This window comes from Conger conger, chromosome 11 (genome assembly GCF_963514075.1).
Source record: "Conger conger chromosome 11, fConCon1.1, whole genome shotgun sequence".
Lineage (NCBI taxonomy): Eukaryota > Metazoa > Chordata > Actinopteri > Anguilliformes > Congridae > Conger > Conger conger.
In genome coordinates, this window is record NC_083770.1 from 9,199,582 (window position 1) to 9,219,591 (window position 20,010).

Below are 20,010 nucleotides of genomic sequence, written 5' to 3' on the forward strand. Positions count from 1 at the left end.
ACGCTTTGGGTGGGGAACCTTCTGCTGATTTTGTGTTTTTTTTTTTGTGTTTTTTTTTTTGTGCGCCGTGTTTTTTTTCCACCACTGTGACTGAAGAGCCTTGGTGACAGCTGCGTTGACCTTCGAGGTGTTTGAGTTGGCTGGCCCCGTGCCAGACATCTGCCGGAGAGTCCAGCGCCCACCACTCCCAGACAGAGGCTTAATTGACTAGGGGAAGCAGCTGTGTAATCCGCTGGAAGCAGGCCAGCCCCGCATTGGCCACAGAGCCGTGCAGTAGCGTCGTCCGGGCCACGCGATTGGCCGTGGCCGGCCCATGTGACTCGGAGCAGCTAGATGTGCTAATGCTCCTGACACAGCAACGGGAAGATAGAATGGAGGCGGATAGCGAAATGGGGTAGGTTTTCGTTTCAGGAGACGACGGGCTAGCGGCCCCTTTTCCGCTACTTGACGTTGCGCGGGCAGCGAGCAGCTTTTCGGGGGGCCGGAGCGGGAATAATGGCTGAATGGACGGGGGCTGCATGCTGAAGCCTTTTGTTTCGGTGGGCTGTGAATGAGGGCGAGGAGAGGAGAGGGTGTGTGTGCTTGTGTGGGGAAGGGGGGGGGGGGACGTCTCTCCTGTCTCTGCTGTCTTTATCTGTGGGCAGTCAGGGCTCTGGGAAAAAAGGGACGCTTTGTGCTTAAAGAATAAAGATAAATGTTTACGCCGAGCCGCTGCGGCCAGCGTTACTGTAGCGCGCGCTGTCGGGCGCTACGGCGGAGATGCGGAACAAAGCAGATGAGCTGCGGGGTTGCGGCAGGAGCCGAAATGCGCCGAGACGCACGGGGCGGCCGCTCTCCTCTTTGTCCGTATCCCGTCCTCCATCCCGGGGCCCGCGCGAGGGTTCGCCCTCACCCTCGCCTCCCCGAAAAAGAGCGTCCGCACCCCTGTCGGTTTGCAGACGACCGCCGCGTGGTGGACCCTCGACACGGGACGCGCTCAGCGCTCCCGCACGGCCGACCGCAGTGGTCGCTTGGGAGGCTCCGTGACAAAATGGGACCCTCTTCGCCCAGGGAGACCACTTCCACTGGCGCTTATCTCGACAAACCCTGCCTAGAAACCAGTGTCAATGCGGGCAGCGGTATCTTATTAGTGGCGTTTTTCCTTTTGGAAAGATATTTTGGGACGTCTCGATGCATTATTGATGAAGCTGTCCATTCGTCTTCAGTGTTTGCCTCTCTCCTATGAGCCCTTTGTTAGTGGAGATGTTGGCTGTTTTAATTAGCCTGTGTGTCAGACTAAAAAATGTCTGCCTGACCTGTTACAGGAGTTTAATTAGGCCTATTAACTGCAAGGCATTGCTGTTTGTGGTGCTGCGGGGATAATGCATTTTTAATTTCTTTAAATCTATCGATTAACTTTTGTTTATGCTTTTGCATTATTCAATTTTTTTTGACCGTAAGTAGTATCTCACCCTGTACATTCTGGGTGATGTATGAATTCATTCAGCTGTAAACCTCTGTTATCCTGCACTTAATTCTGACTGTGCTATTCCCATATTGCGACTTTAGGCCTGTTTGTCCTCTACATGAGAAGACGAAGCTAACTGTGTTTTAGGCTGTATTTTCACCTATATGCTAGTGGTTATGTACATATTACACCAGATCATTGACTGTATCATAGCACTACCTGGAGGGGTCTGAAACATTTATTTAAATCTGTTGGAACTGCAATCTACTATTCTACTATTAATCATCCTTTGTGCATCCTTTGACACATTTACCTTCCCTTGATAATTAATTATTGTGCTTATTTATCATTGGCAGCATGCATTTGCCATTATTCCCACGTTCCCTGCTTGCTGAAGTACAGTTGGCCCAAATAGCCAGCAGGCTTACAGATGCAACTGCATTATACTGGCTAATCATGTAAATAATGATTCAGTGACATTTATGTGATTTTTCTCCTCAATTTGATTCACAAAAATAGTTTCTATAAATGGCGTTAAAAAGGCAAACCTTTTGCTTCCTGAAGAAATGTTTCAGTGATAGTGGAGTTCTTCTCTTAAACACTTTGGAAATGAATACATGTTAATAATGCTGTGTTTTATTGATGTAGTGTTTTTGCAAAGATTGTACGATTATGAGCCAGCCTATCTAGTTAACATTTGGAGCTTCAGAGCTAAGATTCCCCACAGTTGGTTAGTTAAGTAGCTTCTGGATTAGCGCACAATTTTCTTCTTCGTGGTTAGATTTTTCATTGATTTCCTGCTACTTTTTCCTTGTAGCCTTATGGGCTACCATAAAATAATGCATAATTATGCTGACACAACCACCTTTCGCAACCCTGCTCCATGCAGGTTATTTCAGAGATGGAATTGGATGTCTTCGCTGTTTGAGCTTGTGACTCATTGATGCAGTCTTCTTACTTCAGGAATTCTGAGATTTGTTGCCACATGGTGTTACTCCTGTTACTCCCAAGTAGTTTTTCTCACACATTAGCACTACTGTCAGAATGAGAGCACACACCTGAAAGGTCCATGTGGAAATGTACATCTTAAAATGGAAGTACTCTCAGTAGGTTTGATTCTGTTTTTACCTCCTCCGAGGCGGTTATGTATCTGTCCATTTGTCCCTCCTTCCGTGACCTCTGTAAAAGTAATCGTGTATTGTCATGGAATTTGCTGTGCACTGTCATGCTCACAAGAAGAAGAAACCTTTTGATTTTGGTGACCCCTCGACCTTTCCTCTAGTGCCACCATCAGGCAAAACATTCAAATTCTGATTGATTTATCTCAAAGTAATTGGCAGAATTGGCATGAAATTTGTTGTGCACGTTCTTGTTCCCAGGGGGAAGAAACGTATCGATTTTGGAGATCCCATGACCGATTAATGACTCATATTAATTCACTCTTCACACTGTGGGTAAAAGCATAGTTTCACCAGGCATCTGAGGACCTGATATCATCAGGAGCTGCCTGTTGGCTTCAGATTAAGCAGATTATGCAGTCGCAGCATCAGATTGTAAGTGTTTGAGTCGTATGGAGTGGTAATGATGATTTTAATTTGAGGTAGGAGAACAAAATCCTCTTGGGAGAGTATGACTGGAGAAAAAGAAGTGGCATCATTGGAAGGGCCTCTGCAAGGTGGCGGATCACCCCCGGGTCCCGTACAGGCCGGGGTCCCGTACACACCGGGGTCCCATACAGACCGGGGTCCCGTACAGATACTTACAGCACATCACCACCCTCCTCACAGACTACTGCACTGAGTAAAATCAAGAAAAGAAGATGATGATGCACTTGATGCCATTGAACCCTGTTGGGTAATTTGTCCTCTGCATTTGACTCATCATAGTTATGTAGGAGCAGTGGGTAGTCTAGGGAGCAGAGTTAAGGGCTTTGCTCAAGGGCCCAACAGCTGTGCAGACCTTATCGTGGCTACACCGGGCCTTGAACCACCAACCTTCCGGCTTCCAGTCATGTACCTTAGCCACTACGCTACAGGCTGCCCCTTAAATAAGGCCATTGAAGCCATTTGGCGAATGGGCTTGAGTTAAGGTTTCCCGCTTGCGCGGGAGCCCAGTCGCAGTGATCGTCCCTGGCGAAGTGTAAGGCTTGCGTGCCTAAATCCCAGAATGACACCAGCATTGGAGCGCTGCCACATGCTCTAAAGAGCCTACTGGGCTGCGATAACAGCCACTCCACTACTTACACCCAGCTTTTGTCTGAAAAAAGCCTAAAATGTAAAAGAAAAGGTATTGTATGCAGTTATCAGTGTTGTGCAAGGGAAATTACTCCTTGCACTGCTATCAATGTAGTACTTAGTCCTATAGTCCTGTGTAATTTTGACACCTGATATTTCAATACCACTATTATTCTATTGGGTGTCATGTAGCCTATGGAAAACTGGTTGAAATGTTACTTAAAAACACAGCGTATGACTCAGCATTGGGAGAATGACACAATTGGATTTGCCCACACAGGTTTCGCCTTTGAGTCGAAAACAAGCTTAGAAACGTGGAAGCTGTGACAGTAGACTTCAATGTAGAGTGTTGCATCGTCTGTAACCACAGGCTGAGAACCAAAAGCAATTACAAATGTTTGCCACTGTAATTAAACTTTGACTTGTTTGCGTTATTGTTTGCTTGTTATGGAAAATGACTTCAGATATACCTTCAGTTGGATCAGTTGCTTGCATAATTTGCTTTTTCACTTTGCATGTAACAAAGATGTAATTTAGACACGGGTGTTCAAAGTCTTCAGTCTTTAGGGTTACATTTCAAAGTCAGAAATACTCACTGTTTTAAACTGACTGATATGTGATGTTTCAGTTTGTTTATTCCCAATGCAGCTCTCGGCTGTAACAGAACACTTAAGCTAAAATGCTGCCTTGGGGACTTGTGAAGCATTTTAAGGTCAAACCAAATATTTTATGTTATTGCGCAGTGAACTATTCCAAATATTCTTGCTTTATTTCATCATTAAAGTGAGGGTTGTTGGCTAAGGTTAGCTCAGCAATCCGTGGTCCTTCCGTGTGATTTCTAGCCCCATACGCATCATGAGCACCTTCATGGACCACTGTGCCTGAGATATGAATGTCCTCCAGGGCTGCAAAACAGGAGTGCTACATCGTGGTTCTCTCTGTGTCTCTCTTTCTCTCTCACCCCCTCTTGCTTTCATGAGTCGAATGTTAGGTTATTGCTTTATACTAGTGCTAACAGATAACCTAGATTTTAAGTAACATACATTTATCTACATATCTTTTTTTATTTTGTATTCATTAATTTAAGAAATGGGCTTTTAGAATATCTAAGCCCACAATATAACCTTTTAGAAAGTGAATTGAAAATAATCTGGGAGGTTTTTCCCCCAGTACTGCGCTCAGGCAAATATAATACAAGATATAAATAATTTACTGCTGTTCTGCTTTATTCAGACCAGCCCTGCCGCTTTACAGTAAAGTGGACCTAAATTATTTACAAACTAGTGTTTTTCTGAAATAAGTACAGTGTTCCATTCGAGAATCTGTTTGAATGCAGGTTGTGTAAGATTTCGGAAGATGTTTTTTCTGTAATACTATTTCTCTTTGCATGTTGTCTCAGTCTGTTGCGTTAATTATGAATTCACTTTGGGTTTTGAGCCTGTCCCCTTGTAAGTAAATGTCACTGAACATTTTCTTGTTGCTAACTGATTGGCTGCCCTTGGGAAAACGCTTGACAAGGTTTCTCTGACGACTCTGATTTGACTTGCGGGTTTTTATTCCTCTCCTTTCTGTTTTGAATTGGGCTGCTGTAACTAGGCTACTTTTCCCGTCCCTTTCAGTAAAAATGATAAATGGCTGTGACACACCATTGAGAGGATAGATGAGCTGGACCCAGGGAGATATAGAAATTCCGGATTGCACCGGCGATTAATTCAACTTGATTACCCACAGAGTGCGAGAGAGAGCATGGAACTGCTAAACAAACAAAATGTATTCTCCCTTCACCTTCTGGGTAAAAAAATGATCAACTTAAATAATAAAGGCAAAGAACCAAAGCTTTAACGGTAGCTTTTCTTGCAGCTCACATGAACACAGCTTTCTCCTATACATCTCTCCCCGGTCCCAGACACCTATTGCGGAAAAGTGCACACATTTAATGTCCTGGACTAATTTGAGGCATAGTGCAGGTGTGTGCCTACTTGGCCAGCAGGTGTGGTCCTCAGATTGCCCTGCTTCTTTTCTGCAATAGCATTATGGAATGGACAATCCACTCCTGATTTTGGCCGATTCTGTGAAAAGCAAACCATAATCTGTTTCAAGGTTTAACAAAGTATTAGGAACTTAATTGTCTTAGGCTTGGAGTCAGGGCAAGGAATAATTTTATTCTCTCATCAATAAAGATTTCAGTTAAGCAATCCTCAAAGGTGGGCGGCACGGATGGTGCAGTGGGTACCACTGCCGCCTCACAGCAAGGAGGTCCTGGGTTCAAATCCCCGTTGGCCGGGCCTCTCTGTGCGGAGATTGCATGTTCTCCCCGTGTCTGCGTGGGTTTCCTCCGGGTACTCCGGTTTCCTCCCACAGTCCAAAGACATGCAGGTTAGGCTGATTAGAGAGTCTAAATTGCCCAGAGGTATGAGTGTGTGAGTGAATGGTGTGTGTGCCCTGCGATGGACTGGCAACCTGTCCAGGGTGTATTCCTGCCTTTTGCCCAATGTATGCTGGGATAGGCTCCAGCCCCCCTGCGACCCTGTTCAGGATAAGCGGGTTAGGATCATGAATGAATGAATGAATGAATGAATGAATGAATGAATCCTCAAAGGTAATAGGAATTTGGCCTAAATTGGCCTAAATTGTGTGTATTGAGAAGGTTAGGGGCGAATGTTGCGTTCGGGCCTTAATGACCTGGTTATGATGACCAATGGTGGGATGAAAACGGTGCATTTCTGATCTGTCGCTCAGGCCAAGTGGTACTCCAAGATGGCTGCTGCTTCTTATGACCAGCTGCTGAAGCAAGTGGAGGCACTGAAGATGGAGAACTCCAACCTGCGGCAGGAGCTGGAGGATAACTCCAACCACCTGAACAAACTCGAGACCGAGGCCTCCACTATGAAGGTAGGCATTTTCCAAATGAGAACCTTCCTCCTGTTCAAGTTCATTCATTCTTCCTATGGAAAATGAACCATCAGCCTCACTGCTTGCGTAGATGGCTTATAAACAGCTTGGCGGGTCAATCAGCACCTAAGCTGAGCATAATCAGGCCATAAAGTCAGGATTATTTTCATGTAAGGCAATATATTTATGCGTGTGCCTTTCAGTTTTCGATGCCCTGTCAATCTCTCCTTTGTCAGCTGTTCAGAGGAAGCTTTCATTTATAGGGGTTTAGGCTTGTTTACTGAAGGACAGGGAAATATTCAGTGTTGTCTGAATTTGTGTGTACATTTTCGTACTAATGGGCCTTAAATCGCTGTTCAGGAACAGTAAACAGCGATTTGCACGTGTGAATGGACAATGCAGGAGACTGTTATTGATCATTCAACCAATCTTTCATACAGAGCTGTTAGTCAGCTGCTTGTGTTGCTTCACCCTGGGTTTTTTTCCAAAGTGACCCCATAATGGGTGGTCAAACTTGTTGAAAACAGATATTTACAGGAAAGGTAGTCTCGGGGAAGATGGCTTCCTGCTCGAGGCGCTCCTGGCTTGCGCTCGATCCCTGTTGGAGAGATTAGCTTCAGCGTTTCAGGCATCGCACCGAGCCCGGTGACTGGCTGCTCCTTCTGCCAGCGAAACCAACCCAACCACACAAGATGTTTGAAACCTAAGTTCCTGTTCACCAAAAATATTTACTTTTTATAGCCGAAATATATGCTTTTTAGCAGCTACTCACGGAAAATGGCCCTGTGTAACGTTTTATAGCGCTGCTAATGGCTTGTGGGGCCAGTGGTAGGATTGCAGGCTCAGTCCTGTAAGAGGAAATGATGTCCTAATTGCAGACCTCAGATTTTATAGGAGACGGACGAGTCGGCTAATAAGCAAGCTAAAAGGAGAAACCACAGCGTGTTGGCTTGCACACTGGATCTCCGTCCTGCATATTTCATAACAGAGCGCAGCGATTTCAGCGCATTATTAAAGCGTAAGCACCGCCTAATGACTCGCCCCACAGATATTAAACCAATTATTGTTGTTGTTACAGAGGTTTTTCATGAAATTAAGCTGAAATTGTTGTTAGTATGGCACATAAAATGGTCGCTGCTGACGGAAACACTCAGTCACTCCGGAAAATGACTTCACGTCACAGTGGGAACACGCGCATCTCTTGTAAAATACAACCTATACTTTTAAATATGACAGAAATTGAAAGCAGTGAAATATTTTATTCTAAATCGAATGACATTTTCACCGACTAGGATGGCTTGTATTCTCATAAGTCAAAAGAAGACCTAATCGCTTATCCTGATATGATAATAAATCCATTCAGGTTTGAGCCAGAGGTAACGTTACATGGATTGGGATCAGTTTGAGGATTCCCACGTCTGAAGACCAACCTTTTATTTTCACAAATATACACTCAGTGAGCACTTTATTAGGTAGACCTGTACACCAGACCTGCAACTGAATGGGGAAGGAATGTGATCTAAGTGACTTCGATCGATTGTTGGTGCCAGGGGGAGTGGTCCTGATTTCCTGGGATTTTCACACACAACAGTCCCTAGTTTGCAGAGAATGGTGCGGAAAACAAAAAACATCCAGTGAGCAGCCGTTCTGCGGGGAGAAACGCCTTGTTAATGAGCGGTCAGAGGAGAAGGGCCAGACTGGTCGAAGCTGACAGGAAGGTGACAGTAACACAAATAACCACACATTACAACAGTGGTATGCAGAAGAGCATTTCTGAACACTCAACGTGTCAAACCTCTGGATAGGCTACAGCAGCAGAAGACTTGAGCTAAGAAATACCTAATAACGTAGGAGGCGGGGTGGAAAACCGTGAAGGATTACATCTTTTAGGACTTATTTCTTGCCTTTATGTCAGTAAAATGATGATTTTAAGCACTGTGAATCATAAAATATGACCACTTCCGTTTGGTGGGTGTCGTTCGTTTTTGAAATGATCCCGTGCTCACCCTTTACGGGCTGCGAGGCGGAAAAACCTTCTCCAGGTGCAGGAGTACAAATGTGCGTCCGCCCCTTTGAGCCCCGCCACGCGCTGGAACGGGCTGCGTCCCGCCCCTGATTGTCTGACGTGGTCGGCCACCCCTCAATTAACACATCAAATGGCGTCGGAGGAACGTTTCACTTCAAAGAAGGCGGCTCTCTCCCTCGGTGCTTTTACCGAAGGCGGCTCTGCAAAGCCGAGCGCATTAGCGGCGACGATGAAAGTAATTTGTGTTGTCACCTGCTTCTGCGGCTCCCGCACCCCGCCAGTGGGGCTGCTTTTGTTACTGCGCCAGGCTGGAATTACCCAGGGTGCTCGGCAACATTCTCTGATTCCGGAATTTTTCATTTGAACGGTTCCTTGTTTAATTCTACTCTGCTATACCATATGAAAAGCACAACTGTCATTTTTGATTACATTTATATGTAGCTAATATACGGTCAGCTGAAATTGTTGGCCTGTTGTAATGAAGAAAAATATGAACACAGATAATATATATTGTTCAATCCTATAGGAAAACTTTATACTTTATATTTATACTTCAGTATATTTACAGTCATGGTAATTGGTTAAAAAAAAATGGATGAATGGTTAAACATATGAAATTAAAAGTAAAACAGTGATTGCAAACTTGCCAGGAGGAACCCGCAAGTGCATATTATTTCCATGGACAGTAAGTTTGGGCACAATAAACTAAGCCGAGCATCTGCCAAATGGCAAATGCCATTGGAGTCATGAATGGAAGGAACTGCTTTGGCCTTTGTTCGTTGGCAAAAGGGGAATGTTAAGAGGAGAAGCATGTTATGGCAGTGGGTCATTGATGTTTTGGGGATGTTTTGCTGCCAGTGGTCCAGTGGCACTAATTCAGATCAATCGCATAATGAATTCAACAAAATACCAGGACATTTTGCCAGGAAATCTGGTTATCTCTGCTAAGAAGTTGAGTCTTGGTTGTAGGTAGATTATCCAGCATACATCAAAATCTACACAGAAATGCTTAAGTGAAAACAACATCCATGTTCTGCAAGGGCCAACTCGGTCTCCAGACATAAATATATCCCGTCATTTATTGAAATAAAAGCATGTAGTTTTCCCATGTGTCTGAACAATGTATGGATTATTACCTGTGTTTATTATACACAGCCTTTTTTCTACTAAGGGTACAATTCATTCTGGAGCCCCCTGTGTATCAGTACCTGCTTATACATCCAATTGTATTTAGATTTGCATACTATATTATGGTTGTGCTCTGTCATTTGGCATGGGGGGTTTTGTTACACCCTCTACAAACTTAAATTAATGTGATTAACATGCATTTTGAAGAGGACCTACAGAGAAATCAAGCTTGGTTTTCTTTTCCATTTTCTTCATCGCACAGTCTTTTCAACAAGTGTCATGTGACAAAAATGAAGGCGTCAGAGGACATTATTACTTTTACGTCTGCGATGAGGGTTCTGATGTCTCCATGGCAACTAGAACCGATGTTTACATTTTCAAAAACAGAACTGCGCCGGGCACAGCTCATCAATGACAATGAATTTCAATGTTCCATCTGGCTGTTCAATGAACACTGTATGACTGTCCACGACATAACAAATTCTTAAGAAATTTTCCAAGACAACATTTAGCCAAGGTATCATTTGCTAGAATTCAAATGATGCATGGAACCGTCACGGTGCCCTGAAGATAGATATACTGCCGGTAACCTGAATTGCTAACTCGAGCAGCCTGCTGCTTCAGCGGCTGTGGACAGTTTGAGCTGCCTAGGTCGCCTGGGTCAAGGTGTCTGCTTGAGTATGATGGTAATAATAAACATGGTGCCAGTTTTGTGTTTAACTGGTTTGTGTGGCTTTAAATGGCATTAGATGTAGAATGTGGGACCAGGATGTTAAAAAAAGAGAAGAAAAAACACAAAGTAGGCTAATGGGTTCTCCGGCAGCTGAGTTTGCGGATCGCTCTAGGCGGGTGAGTAGTTTTCGGATGTACGGCTTCCTTTCTGCCTGGCGTGTTGTGTAGCCATCTGGAAGGTATATACCACTAGCTCTGGTAGCACTGGCGCAATTAGCACAGCTGGCTGGTGATATTGTAGTGCTGCCTAATTCTGCCTGGTTTACTCAAAGTGCACAGCTCCTACTGTTGAGCACTTCACAGCCTGCCGTTCAGATCAGTCTTTCTCGTCTCAATCCTCCTGTGAGCTAAACCTCCTCCTCTTCCCTGTCCCTCAATTCTTTCCCCTGCCTTCAAGACTGCGGTCCAAGATCCACCCGTAAATGCCACAAAAATCGCCTCGAGGATAGTCCGCCTCTTACCGCCGACTCTTCGCCGGCGTCCCCGAATATTCAAGTCTTTGTCAAAAAACGCTGAACGTACCCACCCAGTTTACAGCCTGCCTGTGTTTTTTTTTTTTTAACAGCCTGCAGCAACATCAGCAGGATTGGCTTGAATACCTGAGCAGCATATGTTGTTTAGCACTCCGAGCGCACGCTGGGTGGCCCTAAAGCGGCAGGCACCGCAGCAGCCCCGGATCCACAGGGCTGTCTGTGACGAGCGACTCCTGCATGAATATTCATTCACTTTCTATTGGAACATTCCGGATGAATATTCATTAATTAGTGGAAGGAGAAAATGTATGCATTGATTGGCTGCCCTCTACTGGTTGGTAGTGGGTTTTGGTCACAGTGCGCTGGAGTTGGCAACTAATTTGTTGGTTTAGCAATTTTGGAGGAATATTACACACCATTACACTGCGATTTATTTTCCCATTTAATGAAGTGATTCATCAACCTTTTAGTTAACTTGGCCATTTATGAATTTAATTATTATGATTTTTTATTTGCTCGTTTGACGTTAGCACTATTTTTGTGTTTGTGGGTGGAAAATAGTAGCCTGTAATAAAATAATGCATATTATGCCTGTTTGTTAATCTGAGGCCTCTAATATACACTAACCGAGCACTTTATTAGGAACATTTTAACTTTATTACACCTACTTATTCATGTGATTATCTAATCGGCCAATTGTTACATTAATGGCATTTGGCACACGCTCTTATCCAGAGTGACGTACAACAAAATTGTGGGGCAGCAGTGCAATGCATACAATCATGTACTTTACATTACATTATTGGCATTTGGAAGATGCTCTTATCCAGAGCGACGTACAGTTGATTAGGGTAAGCAGGAGACAATCCTGCCTGCTGTAATGCACCAAAGGCACTGAGACATCCATTTTAATATATTTTTTTAAAAGGTGCACATTGCATGGCTCTTATGGTGTGCTGCAATGATGCAATCACTCACTCCTGCACATTGCTTACTTGCATTTGAGCAATGGAGGGCAAGACTTAATTTGCAGCCAGCCCCTTCCCCCTGCAGAAGCTAGTAAAGGCTTCCCAGTTCCGTCCCCTATTAATTTCCCCTCCATCTGGCGGATAAACATCGAGGTCACGGCCAGGAGACCCTCACCAGAAGCCAACAGCTGCGGCTACGCTCCATGTAGCGCGCAACAGCCGATCTCGGAGCTCGACCTCCTCGGGTTTTGACGAAGTTGGTCGGAACGCTGCCGTCATCGATAACCGAATTTGAGTCGGGGCTGATTTAATATTCTGCGGCGTGCAGTTATATTGAATTATGTTCATCATGTTGTCTCTGGAAATGGCGAAGGAGTCGCTCAGAAAGGTAAGTGGATGAAGAGGGAGGATACCCTAGTTTGTTTCCAGTGACGTGCTGAACCAGGTAATGTAATGCCTATCAATGTAATTTCGGCACGTTGCAGAATCTTTCTTAGGGCGCTCTTTGGTTTCAAGTTCCTGACCTGAACTTTTTTTTATTTTAAGATGAAGAGTTTGATGAAGAACTTGCCTCTACATGCCTCTTGTCCATTCAGTTCATTACTAAGCAGTTGGTAGGTGGATAGAAAAATGTTGATGTAACTCACAACAGAGAAAAAATTTTCATTTTCAATTTAATAATCAATTTTAATGGTCCCATGTAGTACATTATATTTCCATTATATTTGTTCCCTTGATGTTTCCCATTATAATTTTAATTCTAGCCCATTATGGTTTTCTCCAAATATAAATGAAATATTAAAAAGCAAGATACTCTATTATGCTGTCAGTAATGTGCATTTAAAGTTAAGTTAGGAAAAAACCCAGAGTAGTCATACGCTTTTGCAATACGATAACTGATCCGTTGCTCAGGCTAATGTTTAACGTAACATGTCTGGTGTATTTGCGCGGAAGGCCAGTTACGATCGTGTATAGCTTTAACATGATAACCGTCATACAGTCATGTGGATATTCGTAAAATACGTTGTTTACAGTTGATATAGCAGAGGCATCTAAAGTAAGCGGCTGTCTCCTCCCCCCACCCCCGTTAAAAAGATCACATGGCAGCTGTGAGCTTCCTGGTGTAATTAAGCTCGGAATAAAAGACTTGTGTTTAACCCTGCTCAGGAAGACGTGTTCTCCTGCCGGGCAGACTGTTAATGATGCGGGAGGACCAGGGCAAAGGGGCGCGGGGTCATCTTGCACATCGCTGAGGTCAGGCTGTCGTGGGGGGTTGGCAGAGCGGTGTCGTCGCAGGCTGGCTGAACGCAGGGCGCAGCCTCGTAGCTCCCAGTGAAGCCGAGCGCGTCGCGGATTTGCACTCAACGGGTCGTGTTGACAGGCAGATTCGCGAGCTCGGATTCTGACTTCCCGCTGTTGAAATGCGCCGGTGGATTTTCTCTGTCTGCAAGTGACACATTTACGACGTGAAATCTAGGGCGACACGCCGACATCAGCAGAAATGATTTGTTTTCTCGGTAACACGGGCTACTAGGAGGGCGGCGTCTCTTGCGGTGAGTCCCTTGAGAGGAGAGCGAGAGAGAGACAGATGGAGGGGTTGGTTTTCGAGGCTGGTTGTATGTTTTCAGACATTGTATTCGAAATAGACCGTGGTTTGCGTTTTTTTGTTTGTGTGGAAATTTCGAAGGAAATGGTTACAAACCTCAGATAATTTGAGCATGTGAGATTCTGCATTTGCAACTTCGAGGCTTGAAATTGCTTTTTTCCCCAGACATTTTATGAGGCCTTTTAAATGTCACGTTTAGGATTATTTTGACAGTAATGCAAACTGTATAAGTGTAGACGGAGCATGACTCTCCTCGCAGTTATGTGGTCTGGCTCTGCAACAGTGACACACTGCAGCTTTTGGAGTGCATCAGCTCTGCATGCTATTGAAAGGATAAATTCTCAGAAAAGCCAGAGCCTCAGAGAGTGCTTTCAAGATGAGAAAAAATAACTGTTCTGTCGGTTTCTCGCGTGCGGCCGAGATGGCATAGATAGGAGATGAAGAATAGCAGTTGACAGATCCGCGGCCCAGTTAAATTGGATTGGAGCTGTCTCTGAAATTAGTCTGAAAATAACTTGCCTTTCTTTTGTGTTGTTACTTTTGCCCGAAACCAAATAAAAATGCTTAATGGACAATAATGCTCGCAACTGGTAGGGAAATGTATTGCAGCGCTAATGGAGAACACTCCTTTTCCCGTGTCGTCTTTATTATAAAAATAGCCTCTGGTGCAGAAAACGCTTTGCTCAAAAGTATAGAACAAATCTATTGACTATATACTTGCATGACGATATATCCAATGGAAACTGCATAGCCTAAACTGATTGGAGGCCAGTCTGAATGCATTGTGGCCTTGTGGTCATGCACAATTTAACATTTGTTTACATGGTGTAGGTGCCCTTTATGGAATGCAAGTTCTCTCATCCTGTTTTTCATGGTCCTGTTTACATGAAGTGCATTTCTGTGACATGTAGGGTATACCATAAGCAGATTATCTTAAGCCTCTGCTCTGTTACATATAGAAATGTATTAAATACACATTGCCTCTTAGCATTGTCTAACCCTAGCAATATACTGTTTGCAACTTAAGTAAGAGGCAATGAAATTGAATGCAACAGCAGCTTAATGTAAATTTGAGCTCCCGTTTCCATGGCATGACAATCTGGAATTATTAGCGAATACAGCCACCGATGATTACAGATGTAGGCTTTAGATGGTCACATGATGGATAGACTTGTTTTTTTAACCCACAGATTTAAATGCAGCCTTTGGATTAAACGCATTCTCACTGCATTCCCAAGGACTTAACGCAGGATGAAGACCAGCAAAGTACAGTCAGACCATTACTATCACAGAGCAGTTTGTGTATTTGAATATCTCCTATCACGAGATGCTGTTTTCTTTCAAGCTTTTCAAACACAAGTATTTAACAAATGAATTGGCCTATATTTTGTTTTCCTTTGAAACAGCACCTCGTAACACCACCCAGTAGTTCGGTGAAATTTTTGTTTTGGGAGAGAACGAGGAGGGCCTTGAGCCACAAGCAGGCCAACCGTGGAGTGCTTTCCTGTAACATCAGTTCCATTAGAGCATCGCTTTGTTCTGGTTGTGAGGGGAAAAAGCAGTTTTTCCCTGACCTCCAATATCCTCGTCATGGCTGAACGGGCTTGTTTCTCCATACAGTTGGCGTTCATACGGTTTCCAGGCAACAGCAGGGCTACTCAAACCCAGGTCCTGAGGGCCACAGTGTCTGCAGGTATCTACTCTAACCATGCACTACACCGCCAGATTTCACTAATTATTTTACCTGCTCGGTTCATGAAGAGAGGTCATCAGTGAAATCTTGTGGTGTAGTAGCTGGCTGTAGCCTGGGTCTAAATCAGGGATACTCATATCTGGCCCTTGAATCCAAACCATCCTGGTTTTTTTTCACGGGACTGTGATTTGAGGAACCGGGCCTATATACTGTGTTATGGGCCTTGGTGAACTGATTGAATTCGTGATGAAATTATGGCCTTTGTCTGTTTTTTGGGGGATAATGCTCTGATTATTTTCCTGTTAGACCTTCAGTTATGTCAGCACTGATGTCTCCCCCTCTTCCAGTCACCTGCTCAGGAACTACTACTTCATGAACTTACACCGTCCTAATTTAAGCAATTGCAAATCTTGTATGATTTTTGAGCTACTTTGTGTATGTATTTAATGAGTGGCGAGGGCGGCCATTTCAGCTGTTCTGAAATTTTACGCATTGACACTCATCGTGCATCTAACATCTATCCTTAGCCTGGCCAGCCCATCCATTCACACACAGGCAGCACATGCTTACAGAGTTTGGACGCATGTGCTTTACGGCGTGTTTGCGTTTATCCTTGTCACTCCAACCACCCTTCTTTCTGTGCTGTAGGAGGTGCTGAAGCAGTTGCAGGGAAGCATAGACGAGCCGCCCTTGGGATCTTCTGGACAGATCGACCTTCTTGAGCGACTAAAAGGTAACGATGCGTACCGTCGCTGGTGCATATTGCCTCCGAGAGGCTTTGTTTGATTCAGTGCCTTTGAAATGTCCTGATCTGTACTTTCGTAATTATCACTGGGAGATCTGCTTGGTCTCTGCATACATCTTCGTTACTCTATAGCCGATTCACCGTTACTGTTAATGGAGGTGGAGTGCCCTTTGGTTCCACATTTGGAGTTTGAGCGGTAATCATTGAAGTAGACACTTGACACGGTTAATCCTCACTAGATGTGAAGGTTGTACTTTTTAAAATTTTTAGGCCTTACCAGCATTGGAGTGTATTCTGTACTTTTTTTGTGTGCATTCTGCATGCAGTGATTTAATAGAATCGTTTTAGAGCTGAATAGTATTTGACGGCAGGTCGTTCAGAACTGCCAGGGCCAGTTTTGCAGTCATGGATTCAGCTGAGGCCTTGACTAAATTCCATTTTGAATGGGGGACTGTGCTTAGCCCCTCGACATGTACAGCTACATGTAGTCATCAAATATCGGTTTTGTTCAAGGAACCATGTTTTCTTTTTTCTTTTTTTTCCCCCAGTTGAAACGGGTGAGACATGCACACATACCTTCAGAGTAACTGCACCACACAATTAAAAGCCCTGCTTTTCCATTTATGAGTTTTCAAACCTGTGGGGTTTTCCATTTTTGGAAAAATATCCATGAGGAAAAAAACTACTAAATAATCAAAGGACACAATCAGTCACCTGACACCCGCAGAGTACATCTGCTTCAAATTGGCTTTAGATGAAACTACATTTTGGTGGAACATGGTTTCCTCCATTCAAAATTAAATCTCCACCTGCTTATGGCTTGCCTTATAATTTTCAGTTTGAAGTATTTGCCACCTTTTTTGAAGGAGTCTTCCCTGCCACCTTTGTTCTCCCTGGAGAACACACCGAGTGCTCTTCAGTACGTTTTTATTTATTGTGAAAATACATGACGACAAATAAATGTTTGATATTTGCTTTGATTTCTGTGCTTGTTAGGTTTCGGGTTTGTGGATCTGAATAAGATCTTCTGAATCTCCACAGCACAGTGCTTCCCAACCCTGTTCCAAAAGATCTACTGTCCTGTATGTTTTCATTTCAACCCTAATTCTGCACATCTGAGTCTACTAATTGGCGGCTCAACGAGATCTCCAGCTGTTGAATGAGGTGTGCTTTGTTAGGGTTGCAACGACAACCTGCAGGACCCTAGTTAGCAGATTAGTCCAGAATGCCAGTGTAACCAGAGTAATAACCGCCTGCCTCCATGGCTTTTGTGTGTGCCTGCAGAAATGAACCTGGACACCGCTAACTTCCCCGGCGTGAAGATGAGGCCCAAGGGCCCCGCGCATCCGTACGACGGCCGCGAGGGCTCGGCCTCCGGGCAGTCCGGAGACAGCAGCCCCCTCTCCGCCGGCTCCTTCCCCAGGAGAGGGGTGGCGAACGGGGGCAGCGAGAGCGCCGGCTTCCTGGAGGAGCTGGAGAAGGAGAGGCGAGTCTGCGTCCTCGTTTCGGGGTTTCGGTGCCTCGGTTCTCTCGTTTTTGCGTCGTTCGTGCCCTCGTTCAGGGTTGTGCAGACTGGTCACGGCGGTGTTCACTCGCCATTGGCGTCGATTTTTGCGGTTTTAAACGCCGGTTGTGCTCTGGATGCTAACGAGAGCCACGTATTGTGGAAACGGTTTTTATTGGTGGTGCTGAGCTGAAAGAATTGTGGGCACGAGTGACATCATGACGGCATGTAATTATGCCATATATCTTACTTTAAGATGCTTCCTCTTGAGATGTTATGAGGGTGTGACTGAAGAGAGAGAGTGAGCAACCACTAGTCTTCTGTGCTGGAGCTTCTGATGGTTTCCCTGCTCTTCTTGAGAGCATGCAGCCGTGGGGTCATGATTTGTGGACTTCCAGGTTTGGACTTCCAAAATCCATCTTTTTTTTGTGCGAAAGTTTGGTTTGGTTTGGTTGTGACTTCAATAGCATAGCACCAGGCGTGGGATGAAAGAGACTTTCTCACAAGGTGAGTCAGCACATGAGAGAATACACAGCCTTGAGCTGTAGCTAAACTCATATCGATGGAATTAATTCACAATAAAAGGCTCTGGTTGTAGAACCAGAGCCTTTTACATTTAAAAAATCTCTCACTGAGATGAGAGAGACCTGAAAATGTCTTCAGGCATTAATTTGCTAATGCGGAAACCCGTCGAGTTTCCCCATTTGTGTGCAGAATGGCCGCAGTCCGTATGAAAGTGATGTAACGCGCAGTCAATAGACCCCTTGCGAAGCGCTGATGCATGAATAAAGTTCTTTCAGCGGCTTCATCTGCGCTGTCGGAATGACGGGCGTTGCTGCCTCGGCGCGCAGATGAAGCCGCTGAAAGCACTTCATTGCAGCTGTTCTTTTCTCCTCAACATCAATTTTGCCATTCCAGCCCCATCCAAAAGGCAGCGGGGAGCACTGCCTCACCCCAGGCCTAGACCCGGGGCCTCCACCGCCGCCCGCCAGCGTTCATGCGTGCAACGAAGCCGCGTTATTTTCCAGCTCGTGGCTACCGACTGGCTGCCCGCCAAGCCTCACGGTCCTTCCCTAAAGAACGGACTCTGGCGCTATCTTACCTCGACCGAGCTGCGGCCCTGCGGTCACGGTCGCATCCAGCCGCGCGGAGACCTTGAATTTGTTTATTGTTTATCCTTAGGTGTCAGAGTCTGAGATGCGGTTATGTGTTTCTAATGGCCTTGCTGCAGAGGATGCGGGAGTCCGTGCACCTTACAGTAACCCCGAGTGACCTACCTGCTCCTGCCGCAGTGTCTGCAGGTATTGCTCTAGCCATGCACTGCACCACCTGATTTCACTGATGACCTCACTTCCTGAACCAAGCAGGGAAAGTAATGAGTAAAATCAGGTGTAGTGCATGGTTAGAGCAAATACCTGCAGACACTGAAGGATACAGTTAATGGACCACTGGGTGGCTCACCCTGTTACGGCCCTGTTTTAGCGCGTGGACAGACCCCACGGTCTGGTATGGGATTTTGGACCTCGCCCGCACCGGTCGCAGTCTGCAGCCCTGAAGGCAATGCGGGATTACCACTGCTGTTGCCTGGCTGAGGGATTTTAATTGCACGCCAGCAACCCCTGCTGGCATATCCTGCAGTTGCGTTCGCCTGTAGGTGCGTTGTTGATGGTATTCCCCCCACTCATGTCAGTGTGACACGATTGTTGGTTGTGGTGTGATAAGGAATCTGTGATGATATTGTGTGCATCAGCAGAGGCCGTGCCATCTTCGGTTCTCCCGAATCGTCGACAGAGGTTGTGATGAGTGTTGGAGCATGCCTGTGATTGGCCGTTCCAAAAGGGGAAAATGCATCAACTGATACCTTTCATAGAAAAGGTAGCATTTTACGGTATAGCTTTAGAAGTGGAACAATGTGTTCTTTTACTCAGAAATACCATGTGGTAAAATGGGTAGTGCTCTCTAGCCTTGAATGGAGCACCGTGTAAAAGCTGTGCTAATTTGAGAAATTCAGCAGGATGCATTTTTTGCGGACTTTTGCGGCTCTTTTTCCCCGGTGTTGCATGGAGCGACTGCCGTAGACCATGAATGATTAATGCCTTAATGTTGCGTGTTTGTTTCTGCTCTTCTTACTGGCAGGTCTCTGCTGATGGCAGAGCTGGAGAAAGAGGAGAAAGAGAAAGACTGGTACTACGCCCAGCTTCAGAACCTCACCAAGAGGATCGACAGCCTTCCCCTCACAGAAAATGTGAGTGCTTGTGTGAGAGTGCTTGTGTGAGAGTGCTTGTGTGAGAGTGCTTGTGTGAGAGTGCTTGTGTGAGAGTGCTTGTGTGAGAGTGCTTGTGTGAGAGTGCTTGCGTGAGAGTGCTTGCGTGAGAGTGCTTGCGTGAGAGTGCTTGCGTGAGAGTGCTTGCTTGTGTGTGAGAGTGCTTGCTTGTGTGTGAGAGTGCTTGCTTGTGTGTGAGAGTGCTTGCTTGTGTGTGAGAGTGCTTGCTTGTGTGTGAGAGTGCTTGCTTGTGTGTGAGAGTGCTTGCTTGTGTGTGAGAGTGCTTGCTTGTGTGTGAG

The 20,010-nt window shown here is 45.2% G+C and overlaps 1 protein-coding gene across 3 annotated transcripts in view; it reads left to right on the forward strand.

Annotated features, from left to right (window-relative positions):
* LOC133140059 (adenomatous polyposis coli protein-like) overlaps positions 1 to 20,010 on the forward strand; it is a 46,267-nt gene that overhangs the window by 6,822 nt on the left and 19,435 nt on the right. For all 3 annotated transcript variants that reach the window (XM_061259603.1, XM_061259602.1, XM_061259604.1), the window contains exons 2-5: positions 6,421 to 6,573; positions 15,848 to 15,932; positions 17,229 to 17,430; positions 19,585 to 19,693. In XM_061259603.1, the coding sequence (XP_061115587.1) occupies positions 6,439 to 6,573; positions 15,848 to 15,932; positions 17,229 to 17,430; positions 19,585 to 19,693 (531 nt within the window). In that variant the 5' untranslated portion in view covers positions 6,421 to 6,438. The remainder of the gene's footprint in view (positions 1 to 6,420; positions 6,574 to 15,847; positions 15,933 to 17,228; positions 17,431 to 19,584; positions 19,694 to 20,010) is intronic.